Genomic DNA, 19632 nt, shown 5'->3' on the forward strand with positions numbered 1-19632 from the left:
TGTTGATCTCCGTACAAAATTTGAGCAAGACCCGTGTTTCTGCTTAGACCACGGAATTAGATGTTATCTAAGTCCGTGCTTAGACACAATATTATATTTTGCCGTAATTTTTTGTCCAATTAGCTTAGCATAGTTAAATACTAAGAAACCGATCCTTATATAAATTAAAATTGTCAAACAGATGTGATTAATAATTTTCTAGTTATGTGCAGAATTTCATCAAAATGGGATATATATATCAAAATGTTTTTAATACGTCAGCTCTTGTCCGATCATCTTTTTATTTATTTATTTATTAATATAAAAAAAGTGTTATAAGACACAGTAATAAATGCCTACTATCGTTAGCAATAAAGTTATATCTGATTATAACTTACTCAACAGGATTTAAAACAGTTTCCTTATCACTAGATAAAGAAACACACAATGCCCAAATTGCAACGTTCCAGAATATTAAATCAAAGTCTGACTTCTGAGACCTGCTACAGGAAGGGTCATAATGATCCGTCAAAAAGAACAATTGGAGATATTTTTGCATCAAATAATATTATCATTATTAGGTGTACTTGCTTTTATTATGAAACAGAAAGAAATTCCATAAATTTTGTTTGAGTTGTTTTTAAATCATGTATTTTTTTCTAGAACATCTACAAGTCTATTTGCATTAGAAGACGGGCACCTGCTGATTGGTACGCTTAGAGTTGTCCCCCTTGGGTCAGTGTTTTCGCTTGGCTATTGTCGCTGTCTGCTGGCCTGGCAAACGAAAGCAGATTGCCCATCACTGGGGTGGCTATTGTGCTAGCTGTAACCATGTTTTTGAGTCATCAATAAGTATCCGTCGTTCACGTGAATGTTTATACAGGAACAGTGTTACGTTCTTGGACGCCAAATTGCGACGAAATTCTAGAAAAAGGTGAGACCACTGTGTTTGTAAAGGGACATAGATCTTGCATTTGTTGAAGAGCGTGTATTATTTTAGGAACGCAAGCTCGCTGAATCATTCTCAGCATCGCACGCGAGGTGCTGTCTTTGTGTTATAGGATGGTGAATGGTTCGAACAGCTGACTGTTTAATCTCATTCATTTAGAATATTGCTTTGGCTGTCTCCGACACTTGCAATGCCGAAATGTCAAACGTAAATGGTAGATTTATTTACGGTCGTTGTTTACACTTCACCACAGACAACACGGATTTTTTTTTTTATGAAAAATGTAATATTCAGTAGCTTGATTCGTCATTAATCAATATCCTGCTAGTTTTGGACATTATTTCCTCAGACAAATGTCTCGATACACTAGCACTAAGCAGACGGCCAACTGACAGTGTTAGTCTTAAGTCTAGTTTCATTGTTTACAGGTTAGTGGTCTTTATTTCAAGTGACATACCGGACAGAGGATCTTTATCATACTCATTTGATTATCTATCTAAAAATAACTGAAAAATCATGTATATTTTCATTCCATGACAAATACGATTGCTTTATAACTCTGTCAGCAAGCTACTGTTATATTTCTCGAATTTTGTGAAGGACAAAGGAACCAATCACTGTCAGTATACATATATATTTATATATATTTTAAGGAAAATCTTCATTTCTAGGGTCACCATGAAAACAAAGAAATAGTCGAGAAATGATGAAGAATTTTACGTGATTAAGTCTTTAAGTACAGACTGATGTTGTGCAAACGCATGCCTATTGTCATTGTGGCACTTTTTAACACATACAGCAAGTTGTCACGATGATAAAATATACACCAAGAACCCAGTTCTTGTTCATTATAGGTCTTCATAGCCACACGAACACACACTTCAAAGCTACTTGACTTACTTATCATACTTAATCATGTTTAGTATGTGTATTTGAAGGTTATAGTGAATGTTTTTTATTTCCTGCATGGTAAATATATAGGAATGAACGTTTGTTTTTGGCTGGGTCCAACAAGTTATTGTCTTGTGGTCACATCTATAGGCAAAGTAAACAATATTTATGCAGATATATGTTGAATGTCAATTGTGTTTGAAAAAATTCATGGAAAAGTTGTGTATAAAGATATCGAACTAGGTCAAACTTTACTAGAAGCAGTGCCATTCAAGACTTCTTTGAAAAATTCACGATAATTGGTCCGGATCCTGCAGATATAGAAAAAAAATACAGGAAATGTAAGTTGAATTTCCTAAAAATCTTCATAAAAATTAGCAGGTTAACGTTTGACAAAGTGAAATGAACTGGGGTCAAAAATACTACAATATTTGAAGTTATACAGAGGGGTTCACTTTACAATGAGGGGGTTTCGTATTACCATACTGGGCTCATATTTAATACCATTGGCTTCACAACACCAGAACATGTCAGTCTTTTTATAGATTGCATTATAATCCAATGGCAGATGGTGTACTAGTATGTAGTGGTGGTATTATTCTGGGTCTATAAGAATAACCTGAGGTAATAGATCCAGATCTGGTTACCTAAACTGAATTATTGAAGGGGCTTTATGGATTGTGTGTACATGTGTGTTCAGGTCTCAGCTGGTTTGTATTGTAATTTAATGTCAAAAAATATAAAAGAAACATGGTGTTTACAACTAAACTATTAGGCTAGTAGAGTTGGTAAGAGTGTCCTAAATTTGGATCTGTGTCCTAGGCCTGGGTTCAAATCCTTGCATTGAATGATCATTGCATTTTTCCTGTTTTAGCTGTGCTACTCTATACCTGGAAATTTCAAAAACTGTTTACCTTTTCACTGATTTTCACTGGTGTAATCCATTTTTACCCTGTGCTTATTTTCGCCCTATACATGTATTGACTGTGTGACAGGTTTTAATTGTACATAGGATTAAGGTCGCCTTCTAGCTTCGAGCTAGAGGGAAGTTCCCTTTAGCTCAGTGGTAGAGCATGCATCCGACTAGGAACCTGGAGATCATGGGTTTGATCCCCGGTGGAAGCACACTTTTCTTTCCTATTACATGTACAACTGTATTCATTGTCTTGACAAATTCGCTGTTTAAAAGTGAAGTCTGAAACTGCAGAGAAAATATTGTGACACACAATAATGTACCAATAATGATTTGAAGATAGTTTAGGGAATCGGTCTAGAACAATTGCAAGTGGCTCTGACAGTTGGTTGGAACTGTAACTGGACTGGGTCAATCACCGGTGACCAGGTTAAAGCGTCCGTCTAGAGCTGGGTTTGAACCCCGGTCTCGTTTGGCATTTTCCGTTCCTGTTGCATTTGGTGCCTACGACCAACCCCTGTATCAAGAAGTATGGGTAAACTTGACAAGAGGATAAGCGGCAAAGACTTGGAATTTTCCCACTCTTGTTAAAGAACGTCCACTGTCGTTGGAGGTTCCAGGTTTTATTCCTCGTCTTATGGTCACATTTTCAGTTTTGTTTGAGCAGCACAGTCTTGCGAGGCATTTATAAAAACATGTTTGCAAAATATTTTTCAAACTAAGACAGGCTATCTGCTTCCATTTCTATCTTGGTGGTATTTGGAAGCAGTAAAATTATTTCCAAATCTGATACATGTATAATTTCTTTTTTTTGAATTAATATATTAGCAGAGCTATTATGATAATAAATGCCTTTACACAGATTTGTACAGTAGGTGAAATGGATGATCAAAATAATTACACCACAGCAGGCCTTAGCCTGCACTTGTTGCTTCTACCAAGGCAGCTTAAAAAAGATTAAACAGTTTATAAAAAGGAAGTTCTGATATAATATTTAGTGGTGAAGGATGAATTGGAGATAAAACAGATGTCAAGTGGCTTTGGCTGTATATAAATCCCTGTACTTGGAGGTTTTAGCTAAAGTGACAATGCACTATAGATATAACACTGATCCTGACACTACCAGCCCAGGGTCACATCTACAAGGAGGAAAGCCACATTTGTTGTATTAAACACCCCACAAACATAGGGAACCGTCACATACTGGAGCTATGGACCACATAGCTGTAGACACTTACAGCCATACATCTGTAAGACAGGAAGTTAAATGTTGCTGGGTTACCATTTTTTTGTCTACAGGGTACCTGCTGTACATAGCCCATTGCATGTTACGAGAGACCAAGAGACCAGTCTGATGCCCCTCTGTGTAGCAGCAGTTGATGCCCTTATCTTTTCTTTGTTTTTCCACCAATTCTTTCTTTGTGACATTCTTATAAGTTTTGACGTTTGTGTTGGGAAGAAGTAAAATGTGAAAAAATAAATTAATTCAGAAATTGCCAAGTGCCCTGTACATGTGTGCTTATTAGATAGAATATGATAAGAGACCATTTAAATATGTGTTAATTGCAATGCAGTGCATAGCCAAAGCACCTGCACCGTCAGCCATGCAGAACATTTACTACATGTGTAATGAAATTCTGCTGATGAAAAGAAAATCTGAATCAATATTTTCTAAAACGTGGAGCTTTGAAATTGTGAAGTCCTAACAGGTAGGCAACAATATATTACACGTAGTATACAAGTCAGATGTTTAAAGTTGTACTGAAAAGATTTTCAGCACACAGCTGTAACAAATGCTCTGGCTTCTGACCCTGCGTGTCCTTGTTAGCAATGACAAATAGACCAGTTTTGCAGTAGGACAGACCTCTGTCATGTGAAAGACTCTATTGTTTGTGAAAGATGACTTATCTGGTCGTAGTCGGCTCTGTGGTTTATAAGTGTGCTTCTAAACGAAAACTATGACAACATTCCTGGTTTACCTAGGAGGATTTGTGTATTTACCTGGTCAAGACTAGCAACCAGGAACCCCATAAGTGATGTGCTGGTTTGTGACACTGCAGCACTGTCAGTGTCATCTTTGATAATGTGACGGAATGTAACACTTAAAAATGTGAAGTGTTATCACTGGCAATGTGTTGAATTTTGTGTGACGCTGCAGAATTTTAAAGTCGCCAATGACTCGAGATCACTCTCCTATATGAACCATATACAATTATTTGATAAAATAAAATTTGTTACCTTATTATAACTTATATTACCTACCCTAAATTTTTCAATCATGTTACTGGAAACACATATATTTTTTTTGTCTGGCCAAACCACTGGCAGTGTGTTGGATTGTAATTAGCACACTTTAGGACTTGGAGACAATATATTGATGGATTCCAAAAACTTTGATAGTGACAGTAGTTTTCTTAAGATGATCATCCTGATTTGTCTGTTCTCAAAACGACACAGCTTGTTAAATTTTCCGCAAAATATCAGAAAGGAAAATGTAGAAGAAATATATTTCATAGAAGATCTATTGAACACTTCATTGCAAGGTGATTCACAGCCAATCATTGTGCATGAGTGTGCAATTCTGAACCCCTGATGTAACAAGTAGCATGGCATCAAAATTTATTGCATTTGTAATTTTGCAATCAGACTTCAACTAGTGCATTATTACTATGATCGTGAAATACAGTCACCTCTGGTAGGTTGTAGCATCATTTGATATTCTCATTCACGTTGTGCTCGATTATGACGCAAGGTATACATAAGTAGGGTGATTGTTTGGTTTGTTTGTGCGTTACATCCCATTAACAGCTAGGGTCATTTAAGGTTGTGCCAGGTTTTGGTGGTGAAGGAAAGCCAGATTACCTGAAGAAAAATCACTGACCTGCAGCCAGTACCTGGCGACTTCCCCACGTAGGCCTTGAACCCGCGACCCAGTGTTTGAGGGCTTGTGATCATAGACTGTCAGACGCCTTAATCACAACGGCCATCCAAACCCCAAGTAGGAGGATGAAGGTCACAACAATAAAAAATAAAGTCATAGAAAATGAAAATTATGGAAATTATAGAAAATAAATCATGATTACCACCTCTTTACTTCAGAAAAGCCCAGGCATATATAGTACATAAAACATTTTAATCTATGCTCCTTATAAAAAAACTTCAAATCATAGACTTGTAGTTGTTTCTTTGTCTGTGTGATCCAAGGTTTTGAAGAGTTGAGTGTAGTTCTATGTTTCCCAGCTAACTAAATGTATACCAGTAATCATTTACTTGGTCAATTTGAAGGATTTCCGATCAGATGTCATTTAATTTCTAGATGTTACCGGTAACTTTAAAGTTCTCCCAATCATCTTGAAGCTATGAAATAGAGGGAGTTCTGTTAGTATGCAATTATAACCAGGAAGCTGCTCTGCAATGTACTATGGCCTCCACTGATGTCAAATAATATACAGAACATTTAGTGTGTAGTTTCTAGAGAAAAATATACCAAAGATTTAGTGTGTAGTTTCTAGAGAATAATAAAGATATTTGAAAAGGATAGATAAGACTTGTTTTACGGGTAAATGATTCCGTCATAAAGTTACACACTAAGGCCCTGTACTGAAAACTTACCTACCGTATTTACTGTAATGAATACCCATATGCGCCAATAAACTGCTCCCCATTCTTCAGGCCCGATATCAAGCTCCACACTTAGTTTTGTCATACTGTCTGGAAAACAAATTATACGAATCAATGGATTATACATCTGGTTTGTTTATTTTTTGTGCTTTATGTCCTATCAACAGCTTTGGTCATTTTACTAAGGAAGAGCAAGATTTTGTGGGGGAGGAAACCAGAGTACCTGGAGAAAAACCAGCGGCTTGCGGTCAGTACCTAGTGACTGCTCCACATAGGCCTCAAACCTGAGACCCTGTAGTGGAGGGCTAGTGATATAGTAAATGGTCATTAACTTGACCATAGCTTCCCCCCAACATATTATCAATCCCTCTGCATCATTAGAATGATAATAACCTCCGTAATTGTAAGTGTTGATGTTGCCACTGTGTTTAGGACATAGTGTACTAATTTACATATTTCTCTAGGCATAAACCTTACCGACACATTTCGTCATCCGAACATCTTGCAAAATCGTCATTAAGATTAATTCTGTATAAATTTTCTTCTTGCTTAAATTAAAAAAAAAATATCAACCTTCTCTGAAAGTAGAAGTTGGGTTTATGCATGGACATTTTCATTATCACTCGCCAAAGTGCAAGTGTGGGTGCTGCATAAGTTTCGCTGATAATAGGGTAACCATATCAGAACTTGTCAAGGCTAGAGTTAATGTCGTTTTATAAAATTGTAAGGTATACAAGGTATTTTAATATTGTATACATAATGTACATTCAGTTAGTAATTCTCTCATCTAAAAAGTTTCTCTCGTTTCAATATTTTTGAAGTGCACTTGGTATAAATGGCAAAGACTTCATTATATATATTGCTGCCATTTATTTTGCTATAGGAATCATTAAAAAAAAGGAAAAGGGAACTTGAAATTATGTTGTCAGTAAATCATAGTGGCAGATGAAACGAGGGGCACTATATCAAGGTTTTATGGTATATACAAGGTGATTAATCTTTATCTTTTTATGGGTGCTTTCCCATTGTATTATTAAAACCTTCGGGACCCACCAAGTTAAGTTTCAGTATTTCCAGACATTTTATGACTACCATCAAAAAACACAGGACAATAAATAGGACTCAGGACAATATGTTTTAGATTCATTACTTTGTACATACATTGTATATTCAATACCACCGATAGAAATGAAGCTTAACAGAAAAATGAATATAGAAATAATAATGATAAAAGGACTTTTTCTGTAATTTAAACTATATATCTATGATCTATAATTTTCCAGATTGAAGAAAAAATGGGGGGGTAGGATGGAGGGGGGGCATCAATACCTATATATGCATAAAATAAAAATTCATATGGGGATATACACGATCCTTCCTTCTTAAGAAACCAAAGTAGGACATGTAATCTCCTTTACATATACTGTACATGATGTAAATTTCCTAAATACAAGAGAAAATTGTTTTACTTTATCTAATTTCAATGTATTGTGTGGTATATACCTGTCCTACTTTTTTGTTAATTTTAAAGCTGACAGTACAAATTTAAGTACGAAAAAAAATGTAATTATATTTTATTTCTACGAAATCTCTATTGAAAGCTTTTTAAGTTGTCAGCTTCAATGTCCTGGCCATTATTTATGGTCTTTTATACTGTTTTGCCTTATATTTCATTTTTATATCTTTTAAGTTTTTGTATTTTTTCCCCCCAAAAAGAACAGTGGCAAGTTTCAGCTACTCTTTATTTTGTTTTATTTCACATATTTACCATATACCTGCTAAGTTTTCAGTGATGAAATGAGAGATGATGGGGTTCACATGCTGTCAATTACAATCAAGATCTTTAGGCCATCCACTCAGGATGGTATACCTGAAATTTTATATTTGTGATTGTTTTAGATTAATTGTCACAATAGCATGTAACACAGATACTGTCATCTATTTTAATGACAACTTGGCATGCTTGGTTTCTTGGATTCTCAAATTAGCCATTGGGTTGAAAAGAAAAATCATATTTAGCCTTAGGTTTGAATGGAGAAACCAACTATTGCCACTGGGTGAACATATTTTTATCTCATTGCCCGACAGCTGGTGAGTGCAACTGTCCTTGGTTTGTTGCTGTGACATCACTGACGGTATGGGTTGCATGTTAAATCTAGCATGACAATCACCATTATGTGGCAATATATCTCACCGCCACCACCACGCTTCCCACAGCACTTTCACCAATGCTTTATACAGGGTGGTTTAGTAGATTCTGATTGCTATGCCTATAACAAAATATATGAATCATCAGTTTCTGTTTTTCGCTGATATCATCTCTGCATGTTCACCTAGATAGCACTGGCAATAGCCCACATCGGGGGAACCGCTACCGTTATTGGCAGTGAATCACCCTACTAAAGAGAACAGGAACCCTCAGGTGACTTGACTTAAGAACCACATCCATGTTCAGGAGTTCTAAATACCAAAAACTGGCACGTCCTTAAATGACCATAGCTGTTAATGGGACGTAAAACACAAACAAACCAAACCAAACCAAATCTAAATAGCAAAGATCGTATGGTGACAGAGCAACGGTAGTTTCTTCCAGGAATGAAATGTAAGGGTCAAGGAAGATTTGACCTGGGCAGTTCATTGCCTGGGGTCAAGAAGGTAAGTCTGAGCAATGGGCTTTTTTCAGCAATATTTAGTAAATATCAAAAAAATATAAGAGTCATTATATTTTGATGTATCAGAAAACCAGTGGAAAGACAAATTTCAGTTTTGAGGGTCCTATGGTCCTGTGCAAGATTATCCCTGCAATTAAAAGAGGGTTAAGAAAAAATTTACCATGGGAGGTAATAGAGGAAGAAAGAAGAGTAAAAAGGGGAGGTAACAAACAAGTTAGATTTTAGAGGAGCAGTGGACGGGTAAATAGAGTAGGTAACAACGGGATAGTTCACTAGAGGAAGAGCAATGAAGAGTTAACCAGGGGAGGTAACAAACAAGTTAGATTTTAGAGGAGCAGTGGACGGGTAACTAGAGCAGGTAACAACAGGATAGTTCACTAGAGGAAGAGCAATGAAGAGTTAACAAGGGGAAGTAATAAACAAGGGGAGGGGCAATGGAAAATGAACATAGGAAGGAGATTTATAACCAAGGGAGGTAATAAATGGGCAAAATATAGTGATCCAGGTTGTTGTTTTTTATATAAAAGGGGAAACATTTAGGGAAATTCATTTAGGGGAAATTGGAGAAATGGATCAAAAAATGTATTTAAAAAAAATTGGCTTCAGGGTCACTAAATGTGGGTTTACTACAGCATTAGAATCTGAAATTATCCTTATCAACAAACTAAATGTACAGAATTATCACAGAAATTGGTTTGTACTGGGTAACATTAGAATAACTACCTCAGAGCTATCACTCATTGGATGGTGGGAAGGATCCATACTGACAAGGAGGGCCTTATGTAAGGATGATAGGGAAAGTCTGGTTTGGAGGAGAAGAGTTTAATGCTAGGACAAATACATCAACGTTTTGGCTAAAAATTGTGATCTCTAGAATGATCGAAATTCTGTTATACAGTTGGTGCTCAAAATATGTCAAATCTTGCTACGATAAGGAGAGGATTTTCAGTAGCAAACAACTAAAAACAAAGAGTTTATAGAAAGTTTAAGATAAACAATTTCATTGACAGTTAAAGATTCCCATGATGAGGTAGAATTCTTAATGAGGGAAACATTACCAGGTCAGGTGTCCCGATTTTCAACCCTGTATAGGTAAGGATATTTAGTGTTTTACAAATAGACCGAAATATTTGTAACCAACCTATTTATACCAGCAATAATGTATGGCATTCATTGATTTTTTTTTTGATGAAAATGATAAAACTGTGATCATAATAGAAACTGTATTTTCCTAATATTCTGCTTATTATTTGAGTCTAGAGAATTTGAGTTTATAATAATAGTAATAATATTGATTTGGGATCTTGTATACCGCTTTATCACAAACTAGTTCGTAAGTCGTCTCAAAGCGGTACACAGATTATTATCCGTGGTTATAGGGCCTTTGCAACCAGCCAACATCTTTCTCAACTCCCTGGGGAGCATAAAGCCGTTGCTGCCATTTCGACGCTCACAGCTAGCATTCAACAATTCTAGCACTGCCCAACCACATACTCATTTATAGCTGAGTAGACTGGAACAAACAGAGTAAAAACACAGTGTCGTGAACCCGCAACCCTTCGATCATGAGCCTGACGTCCTACCGCTAGACTACTGTGCCTCCTGTGTTCACTGTATTGTGTAGGTTAGAATCATTGGATTGACATCGGGCCAAATAACACTATATAAAATGATAGGAAATGATTATCAGAGCGACTTGTTATACATTGGAGATTCTTCCAAGTGTTTTGTACTCTGTACGGTACGGAGGCTGGAGAAACAGAGATAAAACTAGCATCAGTCCGGGTCAAAATCATACTCAGCCACACTTAGGAAAAAATACATGTACTTCAATATAGATCTCATTACATAAGTTTTCTCTGCATAGACGTTCCTGTTATCTTTTCATTTAGATTACTTAACCTTTTTTTCTTCAAACAAAAGTAGTTTCTGACTGCTGTTGAAACTTGTGGTGTCATTTGTAAGAAATAGCCTGGTAGATTGGAATGCTCTGTGTGATATATTTAAAGAATTTTGTTTCTTTCATTCAAGCAAACTTAGGGGTAGATACTAGCTGAATGTTTACCTGAGATTTAAAAGGTATATAGACATTTTAAGTAACGTACCTGACAGCAGTACTTAACACTCTGATTTTAAAGTTCCCAACAATGGCCTTTACATTCCCGTTCATTGCTGACTGGGGTTGTTGTAAGGGGAGACGAACGTCAAAGAATACATCGGGAGTTAAAAAACCTCTGAGTAAATAGAAATCTGGGTCAACTTGTTCATGTTTTAAAAATAAAAAACCCCGCATTTAACCAAATAGATATGTTTGGTTCTATTTGTTAAAAATGCATCCAATTTTATTGATGATACTTTGTACCTCATTTTCAGTATTTTGTTTTAAAAAGCTGGTCTTGTTGTTGGAAGAACAGATATGGCTTTAAGTTTAAACAAAAGGCATTAGTGTGTGTAAAAGTTTTGCTTTATTCACAAACATTGACCAACACAGAACAGTGACCATGACATTTTTTTTTTTTATAAAATGGTGCGTGTCAACCAAGTTAAATGTACCTAACAACAATTCTTAACTACTAAAGTATGAAAATCTCTGTGATGTAAACCTGTTGTCTGGTAAGTTCGGTTTGTAGGGTAAGTCTGCGTTGTCGGGTAAGTTTTTGTTGTAGGATAAGTCTGGGTTATCAGGTAAGTTTTTGTTGTAGGGTAAGTCTGCGTTGTCGGGTAAGTTTTTGTTGTAGGGTAAGTCTGCGCTGTCGGGTAAGTTTTTGTTGTAGGGTAAGTCTGCGTTGTCTGGTAAGTTTTTGTTGTAGGGTAAGTCTGCGTTGTCAGGTAAGTTATTGTTGTCGGGTAAGTTTTTGTTGTAGGGTAAGTCTGCGTTGTCGGGTAAGTTTTTGTTGTAGGGGAAGTCTTGGTTGTCGGGTAAGTTTTTGTTGTAGGGTAAGTCTGCATTGTAAGATAAGTTTTTGTCGTAGGGTAAGTCTGGGTTGTCGGGTAAGTTATTGTTGTAGGGTAAGTCTGCGTTGTCGGGTACGTTTTTGTTGTAGGGTAAGTCTAGGTTGTCTAGTAAGCTTTTGTTGTAGGGTAAGTTTTTGTTGTAGGGTAAGCTTTTGTTGTAGGGTAAGTTTTTGTTGTCGGGTAAGCTTTTGTTGTAGGGTAAGTCTAGGTTGTCGGGTAAGTTTTTGTTGTAGGGTAAGTCTGCATTGTAGGGTAAGTTTTTGTTGTAGGGTAAGTCTGGGTTGTCGGGTAAGTTATTGTTGTAGGGTAAGTCTGCATTGTCGGGTACGTTTTTGTTGTAGGGTAAGTCTGGGTTGTCTAGTAAGCTTTTGTTGTAGGGTAAGATTTTGTTGTAGGGTAAGCTTTTGTTATAGGGTAAGTTTTTGTTGTCGGGTAAGCTTTTGTTGTAGGGTAAGTCTAGGTTGTTGGGTAAGTTTGGTTTGTAGGGTTTGTAGGGTTAGTCTGGGTTGTTGGGTAAGTTTGGTTTGTAGGGTTTGTAGGGTTAGTCTGGGTTGTTGGGTAAGTTTGGTTTGTAGGGTAAGTTTGGTTTGTAGGGTTTGTAGGGTTAGTCTGGGTTGTTGGGTAAGTCTGGGTTGTTGGGTAAGTTTGGTTTGTAGGGTTTGTAGGGTTAGTCTGGGTTGTTGGGTAAGTCTGGGTTGTTGGTTAAGTTTGGTTTATAGGGTAAGCTTTTGTTGTCTTGATATGTACATTGTATGGTTGTCTTACCATACACTTGGTAAGGTTAACCTTGCTTTGTACCAGGTAAGATTAAGTTGTGTGGCTTACTACTATTGTAGGGTATCCTTGTACTTGGAAGGGTTGACTTGCTTTGTACTTGGCTATCTTACTTTTGATTTGGTCAGGATTTCTTGTCTTGCTTTGTACTGTGTACTAGACACATCTTGGTTCAGTATTAGTGAGATGCTTACAACTTACAGTGTTTGTCAGGTATGATAAAAAAAGGTATAAAAAGTATATGAATATGGATGATACCATGAACTGATTAACCCTTTCACCCCTAAGTAACTTTAGTAGACTCTACCAAACATGTATCTGGATGAGTCTATTCTGGTCTACAGTGGTGACATGATTAAATTTGTTTGAAATTGCTGTATTTGAACAGATCTACATTGTATAGTGATTTACTGATCGGCTGTATCATGATTCAAGTGATATAATATAGGGTGGCTATACTCGTCCAATGAACTCTGAAAAAAGACTTGTGTATTTTATGACCATTTTGTATTTCCATGGTGAACTTATATTACATTTTGATTTGAATATATTTCATGAACTATATACTTGTATAAAAGATATCTTTCAACTTCCACCTGCGGTGGATAAGAACAGCTCTCAAGGGGAGAGAGTTGACCTCGACACATGTAATTTAAACAAAATTTGGAGTGAGCTTGTGATGCATACTCCAGCTGTATAGACATGTATATTTTGAAGTCACATTCAACAAAATATCAAAGCCTTTGGTAAACCATAAATACTTTAATCAAATCTAGTAGAGATCCTGTTTCACAGATATTGAACCATTAGTCAATGAACTATTGTAAAATGCTGTGAAGATTGAACTTTTGTTGGTGTCATGAGTTTAGGAAACTCCAATCATGCTTTTATCTGCAGTGGGAATCTCATTGAAGTCCAACCTGCTCCAGGCATCCTCCAAACAATGGCACAGTAATTTCTCTCTCTGCCAGTCTGCACAGTAACAGATAATGACAAACAATTCAATGGACATATACAAAGCCACAGTCTATTTGTGGATACAATTTAACGTAATAGTGTGTAGTGATACTCCGGGTGAAAAACAGGTTTTTATGAGCTTGTCCATATTCATGAAGGATTTGTTTTCACGGGACGGAACCTTTAACAAAAAGGAAAATATTGGAATGAAGTGACATGACATTGTATGGTTGTCACGGAACGTGATAAAAGCAATTAGTTTCTGTTTAAGGAATAGTGCACCATTGTTACGTCCGACACCTTGGTTTCTGGGGAAATCAGCCATAACAGGTTTGCTGAAACCACTTGATAATCCTGGAAATTTGATAATCCAGTTTTTAGAAAAGCTTGTTTTAGGGACTTTCAATGATTGGATTAATGATTTTTATTTTTATTTACAATTTTGTCACAAAAGGTGTGGGTGATGTAACAATATAAATGAAATTCTATTTTTCACTGGAACCAGAATCATCCAGTCACTTTAGTTTCCAGGAAAAGGTTGCTGAATTGTCCGAGGCAGCTGAGTAACGGTTATACAGGAAATAGAGTATATGTCTGACAGAGTACTGACTGTAGAAGTGGGACTGTCAGATTAGTGGAGTCTTATAAGGCCTTGTGAAAGATTTAAAAATGCTTTCCACAGCCCATCATATAAACACAGACTAATGTAATGAATGAGGAAGTTTGACATTACAAGTGTTTTGATCCTGGCCTTATGACATCCGATTTCAATCTCGTGATAAATACAATTAACTATGGTCTGCCTAGTAAATATCATATTTTGTTTGAATAGTTAAAAATCATTGACCTGTTTCCGGATTGACAAATAGGGTTATTAGACACGATGAGGTCTATAGATCACTTGACGTTCGTATCATTACATCCCTATAGGTTTTACGAGGTTTTATGATAAAGATATTAAAACGCATAACTGCATTGGCCACGATTGTGACGTCAGGTTTAGTATTCAGATAAACGATAATACATATCTGTTTCTTTATTTAAATCAGAATTACGATCATCGATGTCCTGGAATTCCACAGGAAGACTAAATGTGTACAATGGAACTCCTTCTAGTTGGAGGTATATTATAAGAGGATCAAGTAAGAACGTCAATGACGTAGTAGATGTCCAGAAAGTTTGGTTTCCTGTGGTTTAGCTCAAATGGGAGATTACGATTGATGTTTTTGATAGATTTACCTACTGATAAGAATCAGATCTGGTAGGTAAAAAACGCACAGATTCATGGATAAATTACTGTTATTGATCTCTTTTTCAAGGATTAAGTTAATCTCCTGTACCTTGTCTATCTTCTATGTAAGAGACACCTGAGATGATTACATTATTCATGTGTATCGGAACTGAAATGGGTCGATCGCCAGCAACCAGGAAGCTCAATTGGTAGAGATGGTAGAGCGTCCATCTAAGGTTTGAAGGGTTCGTGGTTCGAATCCGTTCTGGCCATGCATTTTTCTGTTTCTATTACATGTACATATGTATACAGTTTATTTTAAGATCCGTCAAAGAATACCAGTGTGCGAAATTTCTAAAAGTATCCGACTTTGTTTTAGGCAACACTTTATTGCTTTCGTCACGTAATGTAGCATGTTCAGAAAGAAACAAATTTGTAGAATATCTAATGGTATTCCTGATAACAGTACTGTACGACACATTATCATTTACGTTTATAGCACAGTTTGACAACCCAATAATAATTATGATAGGAAATGTCACGTACACTTACCGTACCTGTTTAAAAGGCTGATCTGATTAATCCTTGTTGAAAAAGGAAGTTGAATTTTTGATGAATAGAAATCAAACTATTTAACCATTGGATTGACGTGAGTTAACAGTAGGTACTTTGTTGAGTGAGTGTGAATATGTTATCAAGACATGTAAAGATCTAATTGGACGAAATATTTCTGTCTGCATTACTAGCATTATGTCTTCTGCCATCTGTGATCTGGTAAATATCTACATCTGGTATTAGATGATTGATTTGTTGGTTATACATCCGCTTCACTACCAAGTAGTTTGGTTATCCAGCAGACGAACATTTGGTATTAGATGTTCTTTTTTATAACAAATCTATTTTATTTTTTTTCAACATTTTCCAGAATGGATGTGTCAGATAATTGATTAATCAGCTGGGATAAGCTACATAGTTAATCGATGTATTGAATGTGAGGATTTTTTTTTAAAGTAGACCTTTTACAAACAATTTTTTTTTCTTTTTTTTTTCTACAGGATGGATTAAACATGTGTCATATATTGGATTAACTGGATTGTTCCTCAAGGGAGATAACTCGACATAGGTGGGGAATGACCCACCATGACGACATCATGTCATCCAACAAAGAAAAGGGGAGACAAACCAAGTCGCGCTACTACAACATGACATATCACTGTAAGTCACACTTCAATTAAATCTTTGTTCAACATTGAACCATGTCTGTCAAACCTGCTCATGTGACCATGCAACTCCATAAAGAGACCACCTGTGTTAAGAGACAACATTTGATTTCCCCTATGATAGTGTCTTCAATGTGAAATTAACCTGTATTAAGAGACCATCTGTGTTAAGAGACCACCTGTGTTAAGAGACCACATGTGTTAAGAGACCACCTGTATTAAGAGACCACCTGTATTAAGAGACCACCTGTGTTAAGAGACCACATTTGATTTTCCCTATGTAAGTGTCTTTAATGTGAAATTAACCTGTATTAAAAGACCACCTGTGTTAAGAGACCACCTGTATTAAGAGACCACCTGTGTTAAGAGACCACATTTGATTATCCCTATGATAGTGTCTTTAATGTGAAATTAACCTGTATTAAGAGACTGCCTGTGTTAAAAGGACCAACTTTAGAACTTCCCTATGGTGGTCCTTAAAACAGGTTTGACGTTATATGGACAAATTATGTTCTGTTTAATGTAAATGCAGGAATGATCTAGCTAATGGCTTTAAGATAGCCTTACTGGTATTTTTAAATGCCAGCATTATGGAATAGCGCTACAGTTCTCAAGCAATTTCATGTCTAAGCCATAACTGTGTGCCATTTCAGATCGATCAGGGTCATATTTCACAGCCTTATTACTCTTGTCCCACGGGTGTGTCATGATCTTTGACCCAAGGTCATATCTCAAAGGTCAAGGTCTTGTAACCTGGACATGTATAATGCGTGTCTGGGACATGGTAACCATCACTAAATGAAATTGATGTATTATGGATCTCTTCAGTGGTTGTTGTTGCACTGTTGTTTAAATTGTTTATTTTACCATGAATTTGATTTAAGGAAAACCTCAAGATATTGGAATACATAACGACTTGGTCTGTGATGTCATAACACACAGTATTGGACTAGAATGTTGTGCGACTGTTATTGATGGGAACTTCTTTTGGATAATTATTGAGATATGAAACAAAACAAATAATGTGCAAATTGTATGAATCTGTGTAGTGGAATCTTATCAAAATTTGCACTATTTTTTCATAACCTATAATGATGACCTAAAATGTTTCCATCAATGCTCCTACACGCTTACATAGTGACATTATAGGTTGTAACTAGTGCATGTTGATTTGAAATCAAAAAGAAAATATATTTTCAACTATGATCATGTGAATCTTGTTTTCCAACTGTCGTGTTCAGGATGTGGCGGCATCCTTCACTGTGTTAAAGATGGCGTACAGTTAGAGTAACAGTAAATTCAATATTGACTACAAAGCTTTTACGTCATTTCGTTAATTATTGTACCAAAACGCTGAATAAGGTTTCGTTCAGACGCAGATTCATGGATCACTTTGATACTAATTCAGATTATGAAAGATTGACGAGTATTGGCATATCAAATTGAATTACTGAAAAAACCATGACAACATAATCAGAGTTTTAAAGAGAAGATTTGATGGATTTTAACAGTGAAATGATTAGGTTTATAGATAAATATTGTCCCGTATTGATTGGGCATCAAAATATGTGTATCGAAACTCAATTGGATGGTTCTAATTTATCTGTTGAATAATAATTTCACTCTGAGACTAGTTGAGTATAGGTAGAATATCATTGATGAATCAGTAATCATAGAATAAAATCTGTAAAGTAGCTGTAGAAAATGTGTTCATACCCTAACAGATGTAATGTTTTTTGTGGGTCGTTTTTGGCTGTTTTGGCATTATAAGCCACAGTATTCTTAAGTTAATGATAAATTCATACAAATATGTATAACATGTAATGAGAAATTTGTCTTTGAAGTACTCTGTCTACTCAGAAATATTTGTCCTATGGAATGTTCACCCTAATCAGTGGTCAAGTCCATATTGGGGTAATCAGTTTCAATATAGCTGACAACAGAAAATACAGTGTATACTAGCTGTGCATGCAAAACAGGAAAGGTTGAAATTTCAAAATTTCCTTAGAAATGTTTAAAATCTCTAATGTACTAAAAGTTGATTGCTTGTCTGATGCAGCATCTCTGGATTGTGTAAGTCGCTGACAGGGGAGGCAGATGTAATAGCTGATTGACTATAAGTTGCTGACAGGGGAGGCAGAAGTAATAGCTGATTGACTATAAGTTGCTGACAGGGGAGGCAGAAGTAATAGCTGATTGACTATAAGTTGCTGACAGGGGAGGCAGAAGTAATAGCTGATTGACTATAAGTTGCTGACAGGGGAGGCAGAAGTAATAGCTGATTGACTATAAGTTGCTGACAGGGGAGGCAGAAGTAATAGCTGATTGACTATAAGTTGCTGACAGGGGAGGCAGAAGTAATAGCTAATTGACTATAAGTTGCTGACAGGGGAGGCAGAAGTAATAGCTGATTGACTATAAGTTGCTGACAGGGGAGGCAGAAGTAATAGCTGATTGACTAAGTTGCTGACAGGGGAGGCAGAAGTAATAGCTGATTGACTAAGTTGCTGACAGGGGAGGCAGAAGTAATAGCTGATTGACTAAGTTGCTGACAGGGGAGGCAGAAGTAATAGCTGATTGACTAAGTTGCTGACAGGGGAGGCAGAAGTAATAGCTGATTGACTAAGTTGCTGACAGGGGAGGCAGAAGTAATAGCTGATTGACTAAGTTGCTGACAGGGGAGGCAGAAGTAATAGCTGATTGACTAAGTTGCTGACAGGGGAGGCAGAAGTAATAGCTGATTGTGTAAGTTGCTGACAGGGGAGGCAGAAGTAATAGCTGATTGACTATAAGTTGCTGACAGGGGAGGCAGAAGTAATAGCTGATTGACTAAGTTGCTGACAGCTTAGGGGAGGCAGAAGTAATAGCTGATTGACTATAAGTTGCTGACAGGGGAGGCAGAAGTTATAGCTGATTGGCTATAAGTTGCTGACATGGGAGGCAGAAGTAATAGCTGATTGACTATAAGTTGCTGACAGGGGAGGCAGAAGTTATAGCTGATTGTCTCGGCAGGCTACAAGGTCAGGGTCACACAAACAAAAACTGGCCACTAATACCCTGACCCTATGGTCAATTAGGCATGTTTAACAGCCAATTAAATAAGTACAGCCTCATCCAAGGGAGAGAAGACTTTCTGACTCCACAGAGGCCCTCACCCTGTCAGGTGCAATATAGTGCAGATGTTGAAAGTCGGAGTGGGGTGGGGATGGGGATGGGGGTAGGGGGTGGGGGGCCGACACAACATCAAGGTCACATGTCGATGTAGTAAGTAGATATATATCTAGGAGGTTGTCCATACAGATAAGGATAGACAAGATAAACCATCTGAAAATAAATGTGGATATCAACACTGATAATTGTAAACTAATAAACTGGGCTGGTAGCACAGATGTAAGGGTATGTAAACAGCTTAACACAGGATATAATGTGTACACATAGAGTACCACTAGCTGTTTGGGGGAGCAGTGCAT

General features: G+C 36.7%; 1 protein-coding gene across 7 annotated transcripts in view; it reads left to right on the forward strand.

Annotated features, from left to right (window-relative positions):
* The first annotated feature begins 723 nt into the window (after positions 1-723).
* The window catches only part of LOC110452759 (N-chimaerin-like), an 88882-nt gene continuing 69973 nt past the window's right edge, over positions 724-19632 (forward strand). For 2 of the 7 annotated variants that reach the window (XM_021501426.1, XM_021501433.1), the window contains exons 1-2: positions 724-913; positions 15998-16157. In XM_021501426.1, coding sequence (XP_021357101.1) covers positions 16073-16157 — 85 coding nt within the window. In that variant the 5' untranslated portion in view covers positions 724-913; positions 15998-16072. Of the gene's footprint in view, positions 914-14719; positions 14854-15537; positions 15603-15624; positions 15717-15789; positions 15811-15997; positions 16158-19632 lie in introns of those variants that run through there. The other 5 variants (XM_021501427.1, XM_021501430.1, XM_021501429.1 and 2 more) reach the window with 5 other exon arrangements.

Source organism: Mizuhopecten yessoensis, unplaced genomic scaffold, assembly GCF_002113885.1.
Source record: "Mizuhopecten yessoensis strain PY_sf001 unplaced genomic scaffold, ASM211388v2 scaffold6863, whole genome shotgun sequence".
Taxonomy (NCBI): Eukaryota; Metazoa; Mollusca; class Bivalvia; order Pectinida; family Pectinidae; genus Mizuhopecten; species Mizuhopecten yessoensis.